The 20,321-nt window shown below is 39.4% G+C and overlaps 1 protein-coding gene across 1 annotated transcript in view; it reads right to left on the bottom strand.

Moving 5' to 3' along the window:
- FAM107B (family with sequence similarity 107 member B) overlaps positions 1–20,321 on the bottom strand; it is a 227,758-nt gene that overhangs the window by 119,929 nt on the left and 87,508 nt on the right. The window contains exon 2 of the mRNA XM_059404279.1: positions 9,678–9,738. Coding sequence (XP_059260262.1) covers positions 9,678–9,738 — 61 coding nt within the window. The remainder of the gene's footprint in view (positions 1–9,677; positions 9,739–20,321) is intronic.

Here is a 20,321-nt window from a genome sequence, read left to right as displayed (position 1 = left end):
ACAGCGCTGAGAACTTGGCAACCAGATTTCATTAGTCTGACACCTTTTCAATGCAAAATAATATTGAGCTAAGAGCAGATTTGTACATCTTCAGTGGGCAGGCCAGGAAGTCTCCCTTCCTGAATGAGAGAACACCCTTGTTGCTCGTCCTGCCAAAGATCATTACTCCCTCTCCCATCCTAAGCATCTGCTTGGATTTGAGGGCAAGGCCAACTGATTTAACAGTGAAGAAAATCTAGTTGTGCTCTCCCCCAGCCCATGACTTTCTCCTACTTACACTCATAATGCAGGATCTATGAATAAGTTCTAGAAACATCTTCCTCTTTATGAATACCTGTTAGAGCCCATGCATAGCCTCCCATCCAGTCGTGTTTTCGTCCTTGGGATGGGAAATATATCATTTTCACAGGTGTATTCCTCTGGCAGACCTTCACTTCTTGGGATGAATTTACATGATAGTGAATATCCAGTGAACTATTCTTTAAAGTAGAGACTCTTTAGACTACAATAAAATCATGGTTGCTAAGTCCCATACAGGACTGTGGGGATCAAGACTTTGATGGAAGTCGTCTGCCACCTCAGCAGCATTTTCTCTAATAAAAGCCCCCCTCCAAGAACCCACAGATTATCCTATAGTCAAGGGAATGAGAAGGAGGTAAACTCAGGTAAAGGAAGTACATTTAGCTCCTTGAAGGCATGCCCCTTGTCTCCCTCATCTTTGACTCTCCTGGGAATTAGCGTGGTTCTCTTCATGTCTGTTAAAGTCCCAACTGAACAACAGTTTTTATTTCACAAGTTGTACCGTAGACCAGACTCAGTCATTCACACACGCATTTATATTTTAGTCAACCAATCATTTATTTTGAGCTCTCCCGTCTTCCAGTCATTGGGCTGGGATCTGGGGAAAAACCCAAATAGAAATTTAAGAATCAGGTCCTTGCTGGAAGACATCTACAGCCCCCAGCGGCGTTTTCTGTAAAAAGAGGCCTCCAAGGACTTCAGATGGTCTGTTAAGGGGTTGGAAAGAAAGGAAACTCAGGATAAAGGAAGTCCACCATCTTCTGTTTTCCAACTTCCTTACCTGAACAGTTTTCTATTCATTCTTTGGCCAGGATCTTGGAAAAATTGGTAAGGAAGATAAATCACTTTTTTTGCACAAAGTGGGGTATGACCAAAATGCAGTTGGCTGGGGTAGACATCTCATTTTGACTGTTCTACTATGACATAAAAGTAAAAGCAAACACTCTACTTGTCTGAATTACCAGAGAATAGGTCATTTTCTCACCCCTCAAGGCTCCTGGCCAGAAGTGTTGCCTTCCCGCAGGGGGCCAGCCTCGCAAACCACACACAAACACACACGACATCATGTTGCTTAAGAAGCGGTTCAATGGAACCCTCGTCTCACTTCCTCACAAAGGTTACAAAAATACATGTATTTTGCCCTCATTGCTTTCATTTTTAGTTGGAGAATTTTAACCGTTTGGGGTTTACTTCACACATAAGAAACTCACAAACCACAGGAAATGAAAACTTGACTGAATGCAGATGACACAGACAGCCAACTCTGAAAGCATGCTGGGCCCCACTCAGCCTTAGGTGACCTTTAGCAAAAAGAGAGTGTTCCAGTGAAACATTGTGACTGTCATAAAACAGCGTCGACTTACAAGATTCTCCCATTACGATCAGAGTGTGGCAATCATGGGGCCCCAACAGCACAGGCTAAGCACAAGCAAAAAGATAAAAATGATTCTGCAAAGTCTTCCTGAATTTTAAATGCATTTGAAAGTTGTTTCAGCATTCAAAAATACTTGGCGTGTGTCTAAAGCAGTGCATGGGCAAGAAAAATGGCATGATCGAGCCAACATTTTAAAAACACATTTTACTTTCCTTTTGAAACATAGCCACCAGAAAGGGTGCAATTCATTAAAAGAAATATCCTCTCAATATAGTATAGCTGGCTCATCCATTCATCTGTCTCCCTGTTCACAAAGGAATGAATGAATGAAGACATGATGTGCTAACTTCCTTCTCCCTCTCTCACCCAAAACTGGTACTCCATAATTCTATTTATTTAGCTAGAGAGAAGATTAGTTTGGGCAACTTATAAACCTGAGTCTCTGTACTAAAAAGGTACTGCTCAGTTTTAACCTTGTTCAATATTGATGCATTTTACAAGCTGTTGTGAGTACGTGTAGTGCTTGGCTTATTCCAAGAGCCCTTTAGTGGAGAACGAGTGAGATTAAATGAAGTCTCAGCACAAAACAAGTCAGGGCAACCACGAAAGGCTAGAGGAAAGGAATACATTCCATGGCAATGCAGAAAGGAAAGAAAACTCATGGAAAGAAAGATCTGGGAGCAGGTAGCCCCATGAGCCATACAGACCAAAATGTCTACCAACTTTGCTATAGCAGTTGCTGAGAAATGAGGCATAAACCCAGGTGAGAACATATACACTCTTACTTTGTCCTCGCTACTTCCAATAACTGGCTTATCTTCAGAGGGTCATATTGTCGGGCTTTTAATTAAGCCTTCCTGCTGACCTATAGATCCTTCTGTTTGTAACTATGGTCTCCTTGTTACTATTAGTAAAGCATCATTGTTTTTTCTTTGTTTCTCAGACAACATCATGGCCACCTCAAAACTCTTACGTCTGGAAATCTTTCCTTCACAATACCTCCACTCTTATTACCATATTTCATGGGTCTATTATCTCATTCCTCACTTACTAAAAAAAAAAAACCAAAAAAACAAAAACAAAAACAAAACCCTCAAATGTACAGACACTCAGTTATTAGGTAGCAAAGGACAGGTAATGATGGTGTCAAAGTTTAAACACACTTCCAAGTAACCTGTCATAGCTCCTGGGTGGATCCTCCAAGTAGAAATTACAGGCCTCAGGATGAAGAAAGAGGTGCTTAAAGATTCAATCATCAGCAAGAAAGGACCAGATACCAAATAGGCATCACTTCCGATTCAATTTATAGTATTTGGTTTTCACTTTATAAATATCCTGGCTAATGTGTTTTTTTTCACATGAAATGATGAAAAGGATTTCCTTTCTATCCTTCGAGACCCAGCTCGTAGGCCACAAACCCTTGGATAACTTCCTGGATGCCCCAAATTGAGTTTTTCTTGCCTCTTTGGTTCCTCCTCCTCCCACTCCTGCCTGTGTTTCAGCATGTACGTATCCTACTTGTTGTCTTAGTTCTCTGTGTCTATGTTTTAGAGACACTATTTAACTATAAGCTCTAAAGGCAATACTTCCACAGAGCCATGCTTCCTCTATAACTTATATTTTACTTATATAAGTAAAGGCTATACTTTCTCTGTAATTTACATTTTCCTTTTATTTGTTTAATGGCTGCATTTCTCATTTCCCCCGTAAGCTCGATGATACATGGAGTCACATCTGTCCTACTTACCACTCTAAATATAGCATAATTCCTAGCACAATGGCTAGCACATGGTAGGTTTTCAATAAACATTTCGTAGTTAATGTATTATATGTTCATACTTTTCAAATAACCTGGCAGACGCAACTAAATACATAATTGGATTTCAAAGAATGGTTAGTAAACACAGTAGATCTGAATTAAATGGACCAAAACAAGACACACAAGTACAATAATGCCACAGTATAGAGACATGTTTGGAGTAAATCCTGAATATAGAAGAGGGAATTTGCAGTAAGTCCCAAAGTTAGTACACCCAAACACCTTTTAGAAATATTGAGAAAAATTTTGCGTTTTCTGTTTAAAATTTATAGAGAGTGGGGTTATTAGGTGTTTTCAAATAAAAATAACTAAATAAGTCATTTATTCATAATCCAAAATCTAAAGCCATATAATTAAATCACAAAGAAATTGGGCAGGGAGGAGCAAGATGGCAGAAGAGTAGGAGACCAAAATATCATCAGGTCTCAGGAGTTCAGCTAGACTATTATCAAACCATTCTGAACACCTAAAAACTCAACAGGAAATAGAAGAGAAGAAGAGCAGCAATTCTAGGAACAGAAAATCGACCACTTTCCAGAAGGTAGGACGTGGGGAGATGTGAATCCAAAGCAATGGGAAGATAGACTGCGGTGGGGAGGGGCCAGCTCCCAGCAAGTGAGAGAGCAGCAGAGCACAAAATCAGAGCTTTTAGAAGTCTGCTCTACTGAGGGAACTTGCTCCAGAGGCTACATGGGGGGTGGAGCCCTCATGGGGACAGTGTGGTCTCAGGGGACACAAAAAGACCAGGGATGCCTGAGTGCAGCAGAGCTCCCAGGTATCAGAGTGGGGAAGCCTCCTACAGAGGCAGAGCTGAGGAGTGAGCTCTCAGCTCAGGATTACCTTAAACCATGATCTGAGGCACAGCTGGGCCACTGCTCTTCAAGTAGGGATCCCACAGTGGCAGATCCGGAGAGACCCCCTCCTTCCTCCTCTGGGAGAAGTAATGCAGGAGCACGCTGTGGGAATCTGCTGGGTTTGGAGACTCCAAACAGAACCGTGCAGTAGAGAGAGAAACACTGGGTCACAGGCTGGGTGAGCCTGGAGTGTGGCCAGAGACCAGGGAGACAGAAGGGATTGACTGCTTTTCTCTGATGGTGCACTGAAGAATGGGGCCCTGAGCTCTCGGCTCCTCCAGGCCGGAGATTGGGAGACCACCATCTTCACTGCCATCCTCCAGAGCTCTACGGAAAGCGTTCAGGGAACAAAAACTCTGGAGAGCAAATTGTTTAGCCTGGCCCCCGGCAAAGGCAAAGGCAGTGTAATTCCGCCTGGGGCAAAGACATTTGAGAATCATGGCAACAGGGCCCTCCCCCAGAAGATCAGCAAGAACATCCTGTCAAGACCAAGTTCACCAATCAATGAGAACTGTGGAACTCCAGAGCTAGGGGAAAGCAACACATAGAACACATGGCTTTTCCCCCCATGATCCTTTAGTCTTTCAAAGTTAAATTTTTTAAATTTCATTTTTTTCTTATTCTATTTTTAAATTTTTCCTCTTTCCTATTTTGAACATTTTTAAACTATTTTATCTTAACAATACCTTTTTAAAAATCTTTTTAAATGTTCATTGTAATACTCATATTTTATTCCTTCATTGTATTTAATCTTATTTTTTTGTATAATACAGTTATTTTTTCCTTTAAAATTTTGGGATACAATTTCTTCTAATAGATCAACATATGTCCTAAATCTAGCCAAAGGTTTTGTTCTAGTCTCCAGCCTGATGACATTCTTTCCTCTTTTTTTTTTCTTTTTTCAATGAACTTCTTACCTTATCAATTCCTTTTTTAGAATCTTTTTAAATTTTTATCTTTATAGTCATATTCCATTCCTTCATCATGTTTACCCTTATTTTTGTATATATATAAGTTTTTCTTTAAAATTTGGGAGGTAGTTTTTTCTAACAGACCAAAATACTCCCAAAATCAAATGTGTGGCTCTGTTCTATTCACCAGTTATATATAACTGGTGAATATATATATATATATATATATATATATATATTTTTTTTCTCCTCCTCCCTTCTCCCCCTGGTTTTGAGTCTCTTCTGACTTGGAGTATATATTTCTGGGATTGTTGTTATCCTTTTGGTATTTTGCTCTCCTGTTAATCTATTCTTATCTGCATAAAATGACAAGGTAGAAAAACTCACCACAAAAAAAAAAAAAAAGAACAAGAGGCAGTACTGATGGCTAGAGACCTAATCAATATGGACATGAATAATATATCAGAAGTAGAATTCAGAATGACAATTACCAAGGTCGTATCTGGGCTTAAAAAAACCATAGAAGATATTAGAAAATCCCTTTCTGGAGAAATAAAATCCTTTTCTGGAGAAATAAAAGAACTAAAATCTAACCACGTTGAAATTTTAAAAAGCCATTAATGAGGTGTAATAAAATGGAAGTTCTTACGGCTAGGATAAATGAGGCAGAAGAGAGAATTAGTGATATAGAAGACCAAATGATAAAGAATAAAGAAGCTGAGCAAAAGAGAGACAAACAACTACTGAACCATGAGGGAGAATTAAAGAGATAAGTGATACCATAACACAAAACAATATTAGAATAATTGGGATCCCAGAAGAAGAAGAAAGGGAGAGGGGGGCAGAAGGCATATTGGAGCAAATTATAGTTGAGAATTTCCCTAATATGGCAAAGGGAACAAGCATCAAAATCCAGGAGACACAGAGAACCCCCCTCAAAGTCAATAAAAAAGGTCAATACCCCAACATCTAATAGTAAAACTTAAAAATTTTAGTGACAAAGAGAAAATCTTGAAAGCAACTCAGGACAAGAGGTCTGTAACATACAATAGTAGAAATATTAGATTGGCAGCAGACCTATCCACAGAGACCTGGTAGCCCAGAAAGGACAGTCATGATATATCTAGAGCACTAAATGATAAAAATATGCAGCCAAGAATACTATATCCAGTTAGGCTGTCATTGAAAACAGAAGGAGAGAGAAAAAGCTTCCAGGACAAACAAAAATTAAAAGAATTTGCAAACACCAAACTAGCCTGATGGTAAATATTGAAAGGGGTCCTCTAAGCAAAGAGAGAACCTTAAAAGTAACAGGCTGGAAAGGAAAAGAGACAATATACAGTAACAGTCACCTTACAGGCAATACAATAGCACTAAATTCATATCTTTCAATAGTTACCCTGAATGTAAATGGGCTAAATGTCCCAATCAAAAGACACAGGATATCAGAATGGGTAAAAAAAAAAAAAAATAAGATCCATTGATATGCTGTCTACAAGAAACTCATTTTAGACCCAAAGACAGATTTAAAGTGATGGGGTAGAAAACAATTTACCATGCTAATGGATGTCAAAAGAAAGCTTGGGTGGCAATCCTTATATCAGATAAATTAGATTTTAAGCTAAAGACTCAAATAAGAGAGGAGGAAGGACACTATATCATACTTAAAGGGTCTGTCCAAGAAGAAGATCTAACAATTTAAAAAATCTATGCCCTAACATGGGAGCAGCCAGTTATATAAACCAATTAATAACAAAATCAAAGAAACACATCAACAATAATACAATAATAGTAGAGAGATTAAACCCCCCCCCCCTTACTGAAATGGACAGATCATCTAAGCAAAAGATCAACAAGAAAATAAAGCCTTTAAATGACACAGGACCAGATAGACATCACAGATATATTTAGAACATTCCATTCCAAAGCAACAGAATACATATTCTTCTCTAGTGTACATGGAACATTCTCCAGAATAGATCACATCCTGGATCACAAATCAGGTCTCAACCAGTGCCAAAAGATTGGGATCATTCCCTGCATATATTCAGACCATAATGCTCTGAAACTAGAATTCAATCACAAGAGGGAAGTTGGAAAGAACTCAAATACATGGAGGCTAAAGAGCATCCTACTAAAGAATGAATGGGTCAACCAGGAAATGAAAGAAGAATTTAAAAAATTCATAGAAACAAATGAAAATGAAAACACAACTGTTCAAAATCTTTGGGACACAGCAAAGGCAGCCCTGAGAGGAAAGTATATAGCAACACAAAGAAATTAAGATTATAGATTTCTAACTAAATGGTGCCCCTCTTTCTGTGGAATTATTTTCATTTGGATCTCTGACTCCAAATGTATTGCGGAGGTAATTTTTTACCACTACACTACATTTCTAGTCACACACTTCTAAGGCTTAAAGATCTAGGATGCTAGAAGACTGAGAATTGGATCCTTGTTTTCTCACTCAGAGATGTCCCAGTAGGACCTGTTGGAGCCAACTTGTGTCTTAGAAAAGCCTTGGTGAGTAGTAGTATCTTCACAACATGTGGGATAATCAAGGCTTTTGGATGGCTTCAAAATCTAGTGTACACTCTGCCAAGAGAGCAAATGATACTACTTATAACAGCATCTGGGAAACTCAAAATCGCTTGGCCATATTTGCATTGACCCAGCAATAGCCATTAGTCTATACTTCTCTAGCTGAGAAACTGAAAATTAAGAGTAAGTGTACACAAGTGACACTCAGAACAATTTTAAGGGGTATAATATGCAAGCTCCAACTCTGCCTTCCTAAGCCCCTACTTTCAAACTCCAAAACTCCTAGAGCACCTGGGTGGCTCAGTTGGTTGAGCACCTGACTCTTGGTTTTGGCTCAGGTCATATCTCAGGGTTGTGATATCGAGCCCTGCATCAGGTTCCATGCTCAGTCTGCTAGTCCCTCTTCCTCTGCTCTCTCTCTCTCTCCCACCAACCCCATCTCAAATAAGTAAAATCTTAAAACAAAATAAAACCAAAAAATTCCAAATCTCATTATGAGCAACATCAACTCAAGGAAACTTCTTAGATTCTACTTCCTCATTGCTCCCATGGGTATTTGGGTTATGTCAATCTTTTCATGTGTTCCAAACACATCTACACCTTAGACATTTATTTTCTTGAAGGCAAGGATCCTGTCTTATTCTCTTTTTAGACCAGAAATCTAAAATAGTCATAGAGTTGGCCACATCAAACCCACCCTATCTGCATCTCTATTATACAAAGAAAGAAAATGCCTTGCATATAGCAGACACAAAGGACTCAGTAAGAATTTACTGAATGACTACTAGGTGCCAGCCACTGTCCAAGGTGTTAAGGTACCATTAAACAAGATAGGCAAGCTTTCTGCTCTCTGGGGGACAATAACTAACCAAACCAATCCATGGAAGGATGGTTTTAGATCATAATAATTGTTATGAAACAAATAAAATGAGCAATGAGATGAAGAATGATTTAAAAAAAAATGACAAATCTCTGAGACTGGACATTACAGCTGATATCTGATTGATGAGAAGGAGCCAAGCCACACTAGGATCTACAAAGGGAAAGTGTCCTAGGGAGAGACACCAAAGTAAAGCAATGTGTGTTATTGTCGGTGGTACACACTTGGGAGGGTTATAGAGGGAGACAGTGGATCTGTTTAATTGCTAATTCTTTCTCCATCCATATCAAAGCGGGGTGCCACCTTTCCCCCCATTTGGCATCTTTTTTCATTACTATCTCCATTTTCTCAATTCTCCTCCCTGATTTCCATTAAATTACAAGAATACAAGCCTCTACCAGCAGCAAACACATCTGGAGCCCTCTTCTAACTCCTTAACATCTAAAACCAAGCTAAAAGCCATTTGAATATAGAAGCAGAGAGTATTAAGATCTCGCTTTCATTATTATTAGGTCCATTCAACTAATGTTTATTTTTATGGCCATTACATGTCATTATCATTACTGAGCATAGTCAGAAACTAAGTTATAGATTCACTCATCACTGTTTCTTTCCATGTTTTCTCATAGGAAGTCCTATTAAATAACATGTTCCACGGTAATCATAAATATTTCAGTAAACAACTACACTTCTTATTTTAGTATTCCTGAATTTGAAATTTCTTCATCATTATCATCATTTACTTCATTGAAAGCATTTGTTCATCAAGAACTGTAATCAATAAAAGAAAGAAGAGAAGCAGCTAGTTTCTGCATCATAGCCAGATTGCCTAGATGTCGTGCCTGGAATCCATTACCAGTGACATTTCTTGTTGTGTTTCCAATCATTTGGAACACATAGACTTTCTTGTGCAATATGAAAAGCTTTTGGATGCTGTGCGCCCTGCTGTCAGCAACAGCAGCCCAAAAAAGCATGCATCACACTGAATGTACTCTACCTGGTGCCATCTTCTGTCCCAACTCAAGGCATTTAGGTTCTTCCTGGGATTCCTCTTCTTCCTGGGTTCCAGTTCCACAAACCAGAAAAATAGGGAGAAAGGAAAAATATGCATTAATTTACAGCAACACTTTCTGAACACCTATTGAATTAATATGAAGTCAAGATCTGAAAATACTAGACCAAGCCCTTATGAACTGAGGCTTTGGACAAGCAACAAATTCAACAGAAGAGGTTGAGTAGAATAACTATAGTAGGGCTGGGTTACAGACTCCAGGGTGTCATTCACAGGAAGTGTCTACTGGTGTTGTCCCTGAACCAGTACAATCCAGAGGTCCTCTGTAACTGAATGTTCGGAAACATGAATTACTTAGACATAGTGGTGGTGGGTTCCTCCATATGACAGAAATTCTGCCAGCATGGTATAACAGAGATAATTATGCTTTACTTTTCATGATTCAAAGAACTGATTCACTGTATTTTTGAAAATTCTATCACAATTCACAGTTATTTTGATCTCTGGAAAGTTGAGTGAACACATTCTTCTCTGAGCTCTGGTATGATATTCTTTAACCACAATTGTGACTCCTGTAGTATTCATAAAGTAGATGCAGCTAGAAGTGAGGGAAGTAAATTCAGAGGAATGTCTACACAGTGCCTTTCTAAATTTGTCTGCAAGATGACTTTATGCTGATTCTTTCATTTATGTCTTTCCTTCGCTGAACAAGTATTTGTTGAGTGCCTCAGAGGGGCTATTTCTGTGGGACCTTAATTTTTATGCAAGATCCCTTCAGTTACACTGCAAGCAGATGCCTACTCAGCTTCCTTCTCAGGCTGGCACACTTTCTGCACATACTTTGTTCCTCAAAAGAATTTAGCCCAATGGAAGATGTTTTGGACCACAATAAAGCACGTGTGTACGGAGTACCCTAATTGGTAAACAAGGCTACTCTCTAAACAAAGTAGAACAAATGAACTAAAAAATTGATATTATCCATTGTAGAAGCACTCCCAATTTGTTTTAAGTTTGCACCTTCTTAAGTATTATTTCATCCAGATGAGAATCCACCAGACTCTTCAAGCTTGGATAGTAAGATAAAGTGTTCTTTTTAATTTAAAAAGAATAGTTTCTTTTAAATTGCCACCAGTATCAACTGATAAGGGAGTTGCTTTCACCTGTGTTGAGAACAAATGTTTTTCCAGAGATCAAAAATCCTCTTCAAATGTTCATCAAGGACCAGTTCCAAAAATTTGTCCTACTTCTAAAACCCATTACAGTATTGGCATGGGCAAGTTGGGTAAACAAGCCTTCAGTTCAATTATCTCAAATTTATATGTTGTAAGAAATATTTAATGAAAATGGCTTCCAAAATTACATTTCTAAAAAGGATGTGAATTAATATGATACCAAAGGACATGTAAATGATAGAAAGCCCCATTATACAGGAAAGAAATGCAGCAAATAATTTCTTGTTCCACAAGCCCCAACAGGACAGTACATAATAAAAACATAAGGAGTTATTTTATAATACAGCCACAGGGGAAGTCTCTTGAGATGCCCAAATAACCAAATAAAGTTGTTTCATAGATGAAAGCATTCTCCTTTGAGCCAATAAGACTGTTTACTTTTTATTGCTCTGAATTCCAAAATTGTGAAATAATGTAGCTCTTTAGCTTTCCTCCAGACATATTTATTATTTTATTTTAAATTGCCCCTCCCCCAATTTTCTCATTTAAATAGTAAAAATTGCAAAGCCCTGGAATGATCTGCAGATGGAAGGATATTTGGAATCCTCTTGGCTGGAGAGCTCTCAGCACAGAGTAAACAAGCATCTGTCTTTGATAGCATAAACTATGTTCTATTTAAAGAATAAAGACCGAACTCCTTAGATGATTCTCTTTAGTGCAAGTTTGTGATTTGCTGAGTTTGTTCTTACTGGCTTTTTCCCAGCAAAGCTAGAATAAAATGACAACAGTCCAACTGTAGTAGACATCTGTTGATTTCGCTGCCTGGCACTCACTCACTCTGTCTAGTAAATTTGTCCTGATTTCCTCTTTAAAGTCATCCCTTCTGACTCTTAACCAATTGTGATTCTTATGATACCAGCCCAGTGCTCCAGGCCATCTCACTCCCCACTGCCACGGGTGGTCATATGACCCAGGGCTAGGCCCATCCTCCACTATATTTCCCTGTGATTGGTTCAGAGTAGTCACATGACCCAATCAGGGCTAATGAGAGATTTTTCTCCGGATGTCTGGGAACTTGACTCCTATGCTTACCAACTGAAACCTGAAACAGCTCTGAGGGTTGGAGCTGCCGCTGTCACTTGCAGCTGAGACAGCCATCCACACAAAGGAAAAGAGAGCCAAGAAATGGACTGATGCTACTGAGTCTTAGTGATATCAGTGGAGCCCCAAATCGAGGCATGCTTGAAGCAAGCTTAACCTTGGCTTTTTCACTGGTCTATGTGTCTGTTTTTATGCCAGTACCATGCTATCTTGGTGATCACAGCTTTGTAATAAAGCTTGAAATCAGGTAACGTGAAGTCCCCAGCTTTATTTTTGTTTTTCAACATTTCCTTAGCGATTCGGGGTCTCTTCTGATTCCATACAAATTTTAGGATTATTTGCTCCAGCTCTTTGAAGAATACCGGTGGAATTTTGATCAGAATGGCATTAAAAGTATATATTGCTCTAGGCAGTATAGACATTTTAACAATGTTTATTCTTCCGATCCAAGAGCATGGAATGGTCTTCCATCTTTTTGTGTCTTCTTCAATTTCTTTCATGAGTGTTCTGTAGTTCCTCGAGTACAGATCCTTTACCTCTTTGGTTAGGTTTATTCCCAGGTATCTTATGGTTCTTGGTGCTGTAGTAAATGGAATTGATTCTCTAATTTCCCTTTCTGTATTTTCATTGTTAGTGTATAAGAAAGCCACCGATTTCTGCACATTGACTTTGTATCCTGCCACATTGCTGAATTGCTGTATGAGTTGTAGTAGTTTGGGGGTGGAGTCTTTTGGGTTTTCCATATAAAGAATCATGTCATCTGCAAAGAGAGAGAGTTTGACTTCTTCATTACCAATTTGGATACCTTTTATTTCTCTTTGTTGTCTGATTGCTGTTGCTAGGACTTCTAATACTATGTTGAACAAGAGTGGTGAGCGTGGGCATCCTTGTCTTGTTCCTGATCTCAACAGGAAGGCTGCAAACTTTTTCCCATTGGGGATGATATTTGCTGTGGGTCTTTCATAGATAGATTTGATGAGGTTCAGGAATGTTCCCTCTATCCCTATACTTTGAAGCATTTTAATCAGGAACAGATGCTGGATTTTGTCAAATGCTTTTTCTGCATCAATTGAGAGGACCATGTGGTTCTTCTCTCTTCTCATATTAATTTGTTGTATCACATTGATTGATTTACAAATGTTGAACCATCCTTGTAGCCCAGGGATGAATCCCACCTGGTCATGGACCCTCAACTCTATGGTCAATTAATCTTTGACAAATCAGGAAAAAATATACAGTGGAAAAAAGACAGTCTCTTCAATAAATGGTGCTGGGAAAACTGGACAGCTATATGTAGAAGAATGAAACTCGACCATTCTCTTACACCATACACAAAGATAAACTCAAAATGGATAAAAGACCTCAACGTGAGACAGGAATCCATCCGAATCCTAGAGGAGAACATAGGCAGTAATCTCTTCGATATCAGCCACAGCAACTTCTTTCAAGATATGTCTCCAAAGGCAAAGGAAACAAAAGCGAAAATAAACTTTCGGGACTTCATCAAAACCAAAAGCTTCTGCACAGCAAAGGAAACAGTCAAGAAAACAAAGAGGCAACCCACGGAATGGGAGAAGATATTTGCAAATGACAGTACAGACAAAAGGTTGATATCCAGGATCTATAATGAACTCCTCAAATTCAACACACACGAAACAGGCAAACATATCAAAAAATGGGAAGAAGATATGAACAGACACTTCTCCCATCAAGACATACAAATGGCTATCAGATACATGAAAAAATGTTCATCATCACTAGCCCTCAGGGAGATTCAAATTAAAACCACATTGAGATATCACCTTACACCAGTTAGAATGGCCAAAATTAGCAAGACAGGAAACAACATGTGTTGGAGGGGATGTGGAGAAAGGGGAACCCTCTTACACTGTTGGTGGGAATGCAAGTTGGTGCAGCCTCTTTGGAGAACAGTGTGGAGATTCCTCAAGAAATTAAAAATAGAGCTTTCCTATGACCCTGCAATTGCACTCCTGGGTATTTACCCCAAAGATACAGATGTCGTGAAAAGAAGGGCCATCTGTACCCCAATGTTTATAGCAGCAATGACCACGGTCGCCAAACTATGGAAAGAACCAAGATGCCCTTCAACGGACGAATGGATAAGGAAGATGTGGTCCATATACACTATGGAGTATTATGCCTCCATCAGAAAGGATGAATACCCAACTTTTGTAGCAACATGGACAGGACTGGAAGAGATTATGCTGAGTGAAATAAGTCAAGCAGAAAGAGTCAATTATCATATGGTTTCACTTATTTGCAGAGCATAACAAATATCATGGAGGACAGGGGTGTTAGAGAGGAAAAGGGAGTTGGGGTAAATTGGAAGGGGAGGTGAATCACGAGAGACTATGGGCTCTGAAAAATAACCTGAGGGGTTTGAAGTGGCGGGGGTGTGGTAGGTTGGGGTACCAGGTGGTGGGTATTATAGAAGGCACGGATTGCATGGAGCACTGGGTGTGGTGAAAAAATAATGAATACTGTTTTTCTGAAAATAAATAAATTGAAAAAATTAAAAAAAAAACCACCTTGGCTTTTTCAGCCCATCAGCTACTATAGCCATACATTTAAAAAAAATATATATTGATTTTAAAAATAACCCATTTGGGGATGCCTGGATGGTTTAGTTGATTAAGTGGTGGTCTCCTGGTTTTGGCTCAGGTCATGATCTCAGGGTAATGAGATAAAGCCCTGTTTGGGCTCTGTACTCAGTGTGGAGGTGCTTAGGAGTCTCTTTCTCCCTCTTTCTCTGCCCCTCCCTCTAGCGCCCTCTCTCTTCTCTCTCTAAACTAAATAAATCTTTAAAAAAACCCCAACATTTCTATTATGTTTTCTGTCACTTCTAATACAATCAGCTGATGCTGATTCTCAGCTCTGGGAAGCCAGAGTGGGGTGCCTTGATCATTCACTTCATTTCTTGAGCAATCATAGTTGAAAAACAAAACAAAACAAAACAAGCAATAAAAAATTAATTGGCAATATAATTAATATATATTATATTAACAATATAACCTCATTTACATACTTCAAGGCATTTTAACTTGGCCTCATAGTTTTGCAACATTAGCAGCGTGCATTTCACTCTAGGAAAGCATGTTTAGCAACACAATGATAGTTTGGGAGAAAAATAGAATTCTTGACCAAAAATTAAGGAGATCCAGTCCCATTTGTCTCCACCTGTTGCACCAATTACGTGACTGACTCTTGGCTTCAACTTCCTTCACTTGGGAAATGGATCCCAAATATAACTCTTCTTTCCCACGGAAGTTAAATTCTAATTTTAAATAACTATTTCTGTGTCACCAAACATTTGTGGAATCTTCAAGTTTTCTCTATTATAGGCTGTACTATAAAGAACATCTTTCAAGGAAAGGATTTTAATTATTTCAAATTATTTTGGATTAAAGTTTCAAGGGTAGGATTCTGGATCAAAGGTCATGAAAGTTTTTGAGGCTCTTGGTACAGATTATAAAAATCCCCCCAAAAATATTTTGACAAATTAATGTGTCAATGACTGTGATCTCAGGGTTAACGGCCATTTTGTTACAACCTCTCTTAGCAATATCTATGTTCACATTTTGATTAATATGAGGAGTAGCCTATAGGAGGTAATTTTAGAAACTGACAACCGACACTCACCATATTCTAGTGCCAAGAGTCTTCTTACTGCATTACATTGCTACTAATAAACATATGTTTATTTTCCCATGGAAACCAGTATCTAAGCCTTGTCTATCCCACTACATTATAGGATCTTCCAGGACAAAAACTATGCTTCTTACAATTTCATTCAGACTCTACCCTCTTTGTCAACAGGTGCTTGTAAAACAATTGTTGAATGGATTCAATTGTTCACCTACTTTACATGTTTTTTTAATGTCTAACCTAGTAATACATCTCACAATAAAAAGTCAAGTGTTGTCCCTCCTGATAACAAAGGTCAGGGGGCAGTTTCTCCAAGAGGGCCTTCCTGAAGTAGGCTCCCGTCTTCATCCCTAACTCTACCTCATTCAAACTTTAAGATGTACGGTCCATGACCATTTCTTGAGTGCTTGCAATGTGTCAAACTGTGTTGTATGTGTAGACCTCATTAGTCCCCAACAACTTCTGGAGATAGATGACATTATTGTCATCAGTCGTGGTTTATGTATGGAGAAACAGAAACTCAGTGAAGCTCATTCACCCTGTAGTGGATACTGTGATGTGCTACTTGGAGGCCCCTTCAGGACTGAAAGATTTATTGTCACAGCTACAGGAAATGTGGTTAATAGATAGCACTCAGCTGTCAGCATGCTGGGAGAGAGCTGCCAGCACTGGTGGCACTTGGACTTGTTGATTTGAGGGCAGAGAGGCCCAACCCATTCACCCCATCTCCAGACAATTCTGAAGTGCCCTCCTTGCTCCAGAGCCACATGAAGTTGGTGAGCCTTTCATCAAGAAACTTCACTGTAGTCCCTTATCCCCCTCTGCCTAATCCTGCTTTCTTCTTTTCTCTTTCACAAGAGTTGACCCCCAAAACACTCCCTAATAAATCTCTGCATTTCAAAATCAGCTTCCCAGGAAGCCACAAACACAACCAAAGTATCATTTCCTTGAAATGTCAAAAGGGGATTCAGACCCAGGTCTACCTGATATAAACCATGATACCCCATAATATAAACCACTATACAAAGCTCCCTCCTTAATACTAATTTCTTTCCTTTGTTAAAACTATGCATGTTCCAGTCCAGATGCTGATTTGCTAAGTATGAGGTTTGGGATGACCAGCCATCCTGATTTGCTTGGGACTGAGGGGTCTACAGGATGCAGGTTTTCTGGTGCTAAAACTAAGGAAGTCTTGGCACACTGAGATGAGTTGGTCACCCTCATTGGAGTGTGGCCCTGCTATCTGCATTTAAATAACATCTGGATATTCCTGATGCATTGAAAATGCTTTAGAAATATGGTATAATGATAAAAGGAAATCTTAATTATGGGTGAGTGTTTTTAAAGATTTTATTTATGTATTTGAGAGAGAGAGAGTGAGCAAAAAGAGCACAAGCTGGGGGAGAGGCAGAGGAAGAAGGAGAGGCAGGCTCTGCACTGAGCAGGGATCCTGATGCAGGGCTCAATCCCAGGACCCCGGCTGGGATCACAACCTGAGCCACCCAGATTCCTATATGGGTGAGTGTTTTTAAGCCAACATTTTGAGCTATGTGGGGCACTGTCTCTAAGAGCTTTACAGTCTGTTTAACAAATATTATTGTCCTCATTCTACAGATGAGAAAACTTCAAGAGGTCAGAGAAATCAAGGAATTTTCTCAATTATAGAGCTAATAACCAAGCCTGAAGACAAACCCAAATGAGGGGTGCCTAGGTGGCTCAGTCGGTTAAGAGTCTGCTTTTGGTTCAGGTCATGAGGCCCTTTACCCTCTGGCTTGTCCTCTCCCTCTTTCTCTCTCTCTCTCAAATAAATAAATAAAATGTTTTTAAAAAACCCAGTTGAAACTTGAGTCTATGCTCATAACCATCTCTCCATACTGCACCCCAAATGACTTGTTCTCTCTAAAGTTCTTCATCTGGAGATGGAGATAATTATATCTATGTACATGGGTTGTTATGAGAATAAAATTAAATACATAAAGCATTTATTCAATGCCTGCTGCAGAGGGATGACATGTTGTGCACCTTTTCCTTTTCCCTCAGTGTAAACAAATAATTAAGTGGTTTGTATGTCCTTTCTTTTTGCCTACTGGAACACTAAGAAGAGGATCAGAGGATACTCACCAAAAACTCTTTCCTGACTCTATATAGAACCTTGCAAAATTCACCTTAAATCAATATACATTTATTGAAGAACTTCCATGTTCATGGCATTCTGCTAGAAAATGTGCGGAACATGACAGTGAATAGGACATAATCTTGGACCTCCAGGAACTCATAACCACAGGAGAGGCAGATGACATTGATTTTAATTTTCTTAGGTAAAAAATAATCTTAAATAAACAACCTTCTCTCCCCTTCTCTCCTCTTCAGGTGGTATAGTGTTTAATCATGTAGTTCTAAATTTTGTTGTCTTTAAATGTTTGTTTACCTAAGCTAGACAGTTTGAGGTAAACTTCAGAAAAGTTGCCCAAGAAAAGAAAGGGAGAAGTATTAGATCTCATGCTTGTAAAACTGTAGTTCTCAGACTCAGGTGTATACCCAAATTACTTGGAGGTCATGGCAAAAATACAGAGGAGGATCTAGCTCTTATCCACTTAGATAAGACTGGGCCTCTGGATTCTTTTTTTTTTTTTTTTTTTTTTTTTTAGTGCTTTATTTACAGTGTTTTCTCACAGTAGAAAACCACATACATCAGAGTCAGATGAATGAGATACAAATTCCAGCTCTCCCACTTACCAGCCAGGGGTAAGTTCCTAAAGTCGCCTGTGCCTGCATTTACTTGTGGGAGGGGTGAGCTCATGTTAGCTTACACGGGCCCTTCCCTCAGAGGACTGTAGTGTGGTGAATTTGCTAGCCAGTGACAAGTGGAGAAGGGCCCGGAGTGTGTTTGCTGCTGATGGCTTCTTTTTTTAGGGAAGTGACTTCTTGCAAAGGCGCCAACGGCATAAGGACAGTTTTGTGTCAGCTCTTCTATCCATTCATTGTCTCCATCAATAGGACCATAGTCAACTGTTTAGTTGTGTTTAGACAAATACTGACAAAGGCTTTTATTTTATTTATTTATCTATCTATCTATCTATCTATTTATTTATTTATTTATTTAAGTAGCTCCATGGAGCCCAACACGGGGCTTAAACTCACACTAAACTCACAACCTTGAGATCAAGAGTCAGAATGCTTAACCCACTGAGCCACCCAGGGGCCCTTGACAAATGCTTTTAAAAATCTGGTGTTTTGGGGCGCCTGGGTGGCTCAGTGGGTTAAGCCGCTGCCTTCGGCTCAGGTCATGATCTCAGGGTCCTGGGATCGAGTCCCGCATTGGGCTCTCTGCTCGGCAGGGAGCCTGCTTCCTTCTCTCTCTCTCTCTGCCTGCCTCTCAGTGCACTTGTAATTTCTGTCAAATAAATAAATAAAATCTTAAAAAAAAAAATCTGGTGTTTTGTCTCCTTTAGTGGTCCTTAAAGAGATCCCTGAAATACGACAGCACAGATGGAAAGATGTCAGGAGTCATCTGAACATGCCCAGGTGAATCCATTTCCTTGCATATTTGCCAGTTTCTAAAATGTCATATACAAAGGACTTTCATTAATTTACTTTAGGTATATGGTTACAGCTGGGTTCATTTCACTGGAAAGTTCCTTAACAATCAGACTAAAATTTCTCATGTTAATGACTCATTATTTTATTCTGTTCAACACATCCTAAATTTTTTATTGTTTGGAGGAATGTCTATGCATGTCTTCTGCCATTTTTTAATTGGGTCATTGGTATTTTGGGTGTTGAGTTATAGCAGGTGTTCATACATTCTGGATACTAACCCTCTATCAGATATGTCATTTGCAACTATCTTCTCCCATTCCATAGATTGTCTTTTTTATCATTTAATTTTTCATCATAATAAGTGGATTTATTAGCTTTCCTGGTGATGCTGATATGTACCCAAATGTGAATCCCTGTTGTAAAGGATGGAGCTGTGGCCTGGTGCTCAGATAATATCACAGTAGTGCTCTCTTTTAATGTCTCTCCACTTGTCCGTTTCTGTCCATGTGTCACTTCTCAGGCTACTTCATTGCACAGCCAAGACCACCAGAAGCCCTGGGGCCACATCTTTCAGCTCCTTTTCAAAGGGGGCAAGGAGTGTCTTAGTCACCACATTCACACTCAGAATTCTAGGGGAAGACCCTAATTGGTCCATCTTGGTTCACACACTATGGAAGACTATGGGGACTATGATTTTCCAGACTCATATTATTGCCCATCCCAAAAGCTGCTGGAAGGTGGGTTACTGTGATTGGAAACCTCACCAAAACCTCAGAAAACAGAAAGACACAGCTCCCTAAAGGAAGGCAGGCTGTATCTTGAAGTAGGGGAGGAAGGGATACTGCCCACAATGCTGTTGAAAATATATACTCCCAGGCTGAATTCTCCAAAGCCACAGGACTAAAAATACCTACTGCTTTCTTAGTGCCTAGCATGCGCCAGGAGCTTCATGTATATTACGGGTAATATGAGACGATATTCAAAATATTGAACCGAAGGGATTAGCTACAAGCTAATCAGAATGGCGAGGGTCCTGGAGGTCCCTGGAGAACAGGCCTTAACCCTTTAGTTCCTGGACTCTGCAGAGTTCAGCGGTTGAGGAAAGAGGTGGATGTGGGACATGGAGACCAATTGGGGGTTGGAGAGCAGT

This window comes from Mustela nigripes, chromosome 6 (genome assembly GCF_022355385.1).
Source record: "Mustela nigripes isolate SB6536 chromosome 6, MUSNIG.SB6536, whole genome shotgun sequence".
Classification (NCBI taxonomy): domain Eukaryota; kingdom Metazoa; phylum Chordata; class Mammalia; order Carnivora; family Mustelidae; genus Mustela; species Mustela nigripes.
This window is presented reverse-complemented; position numbering and strand designations above follow the sequence as displayed.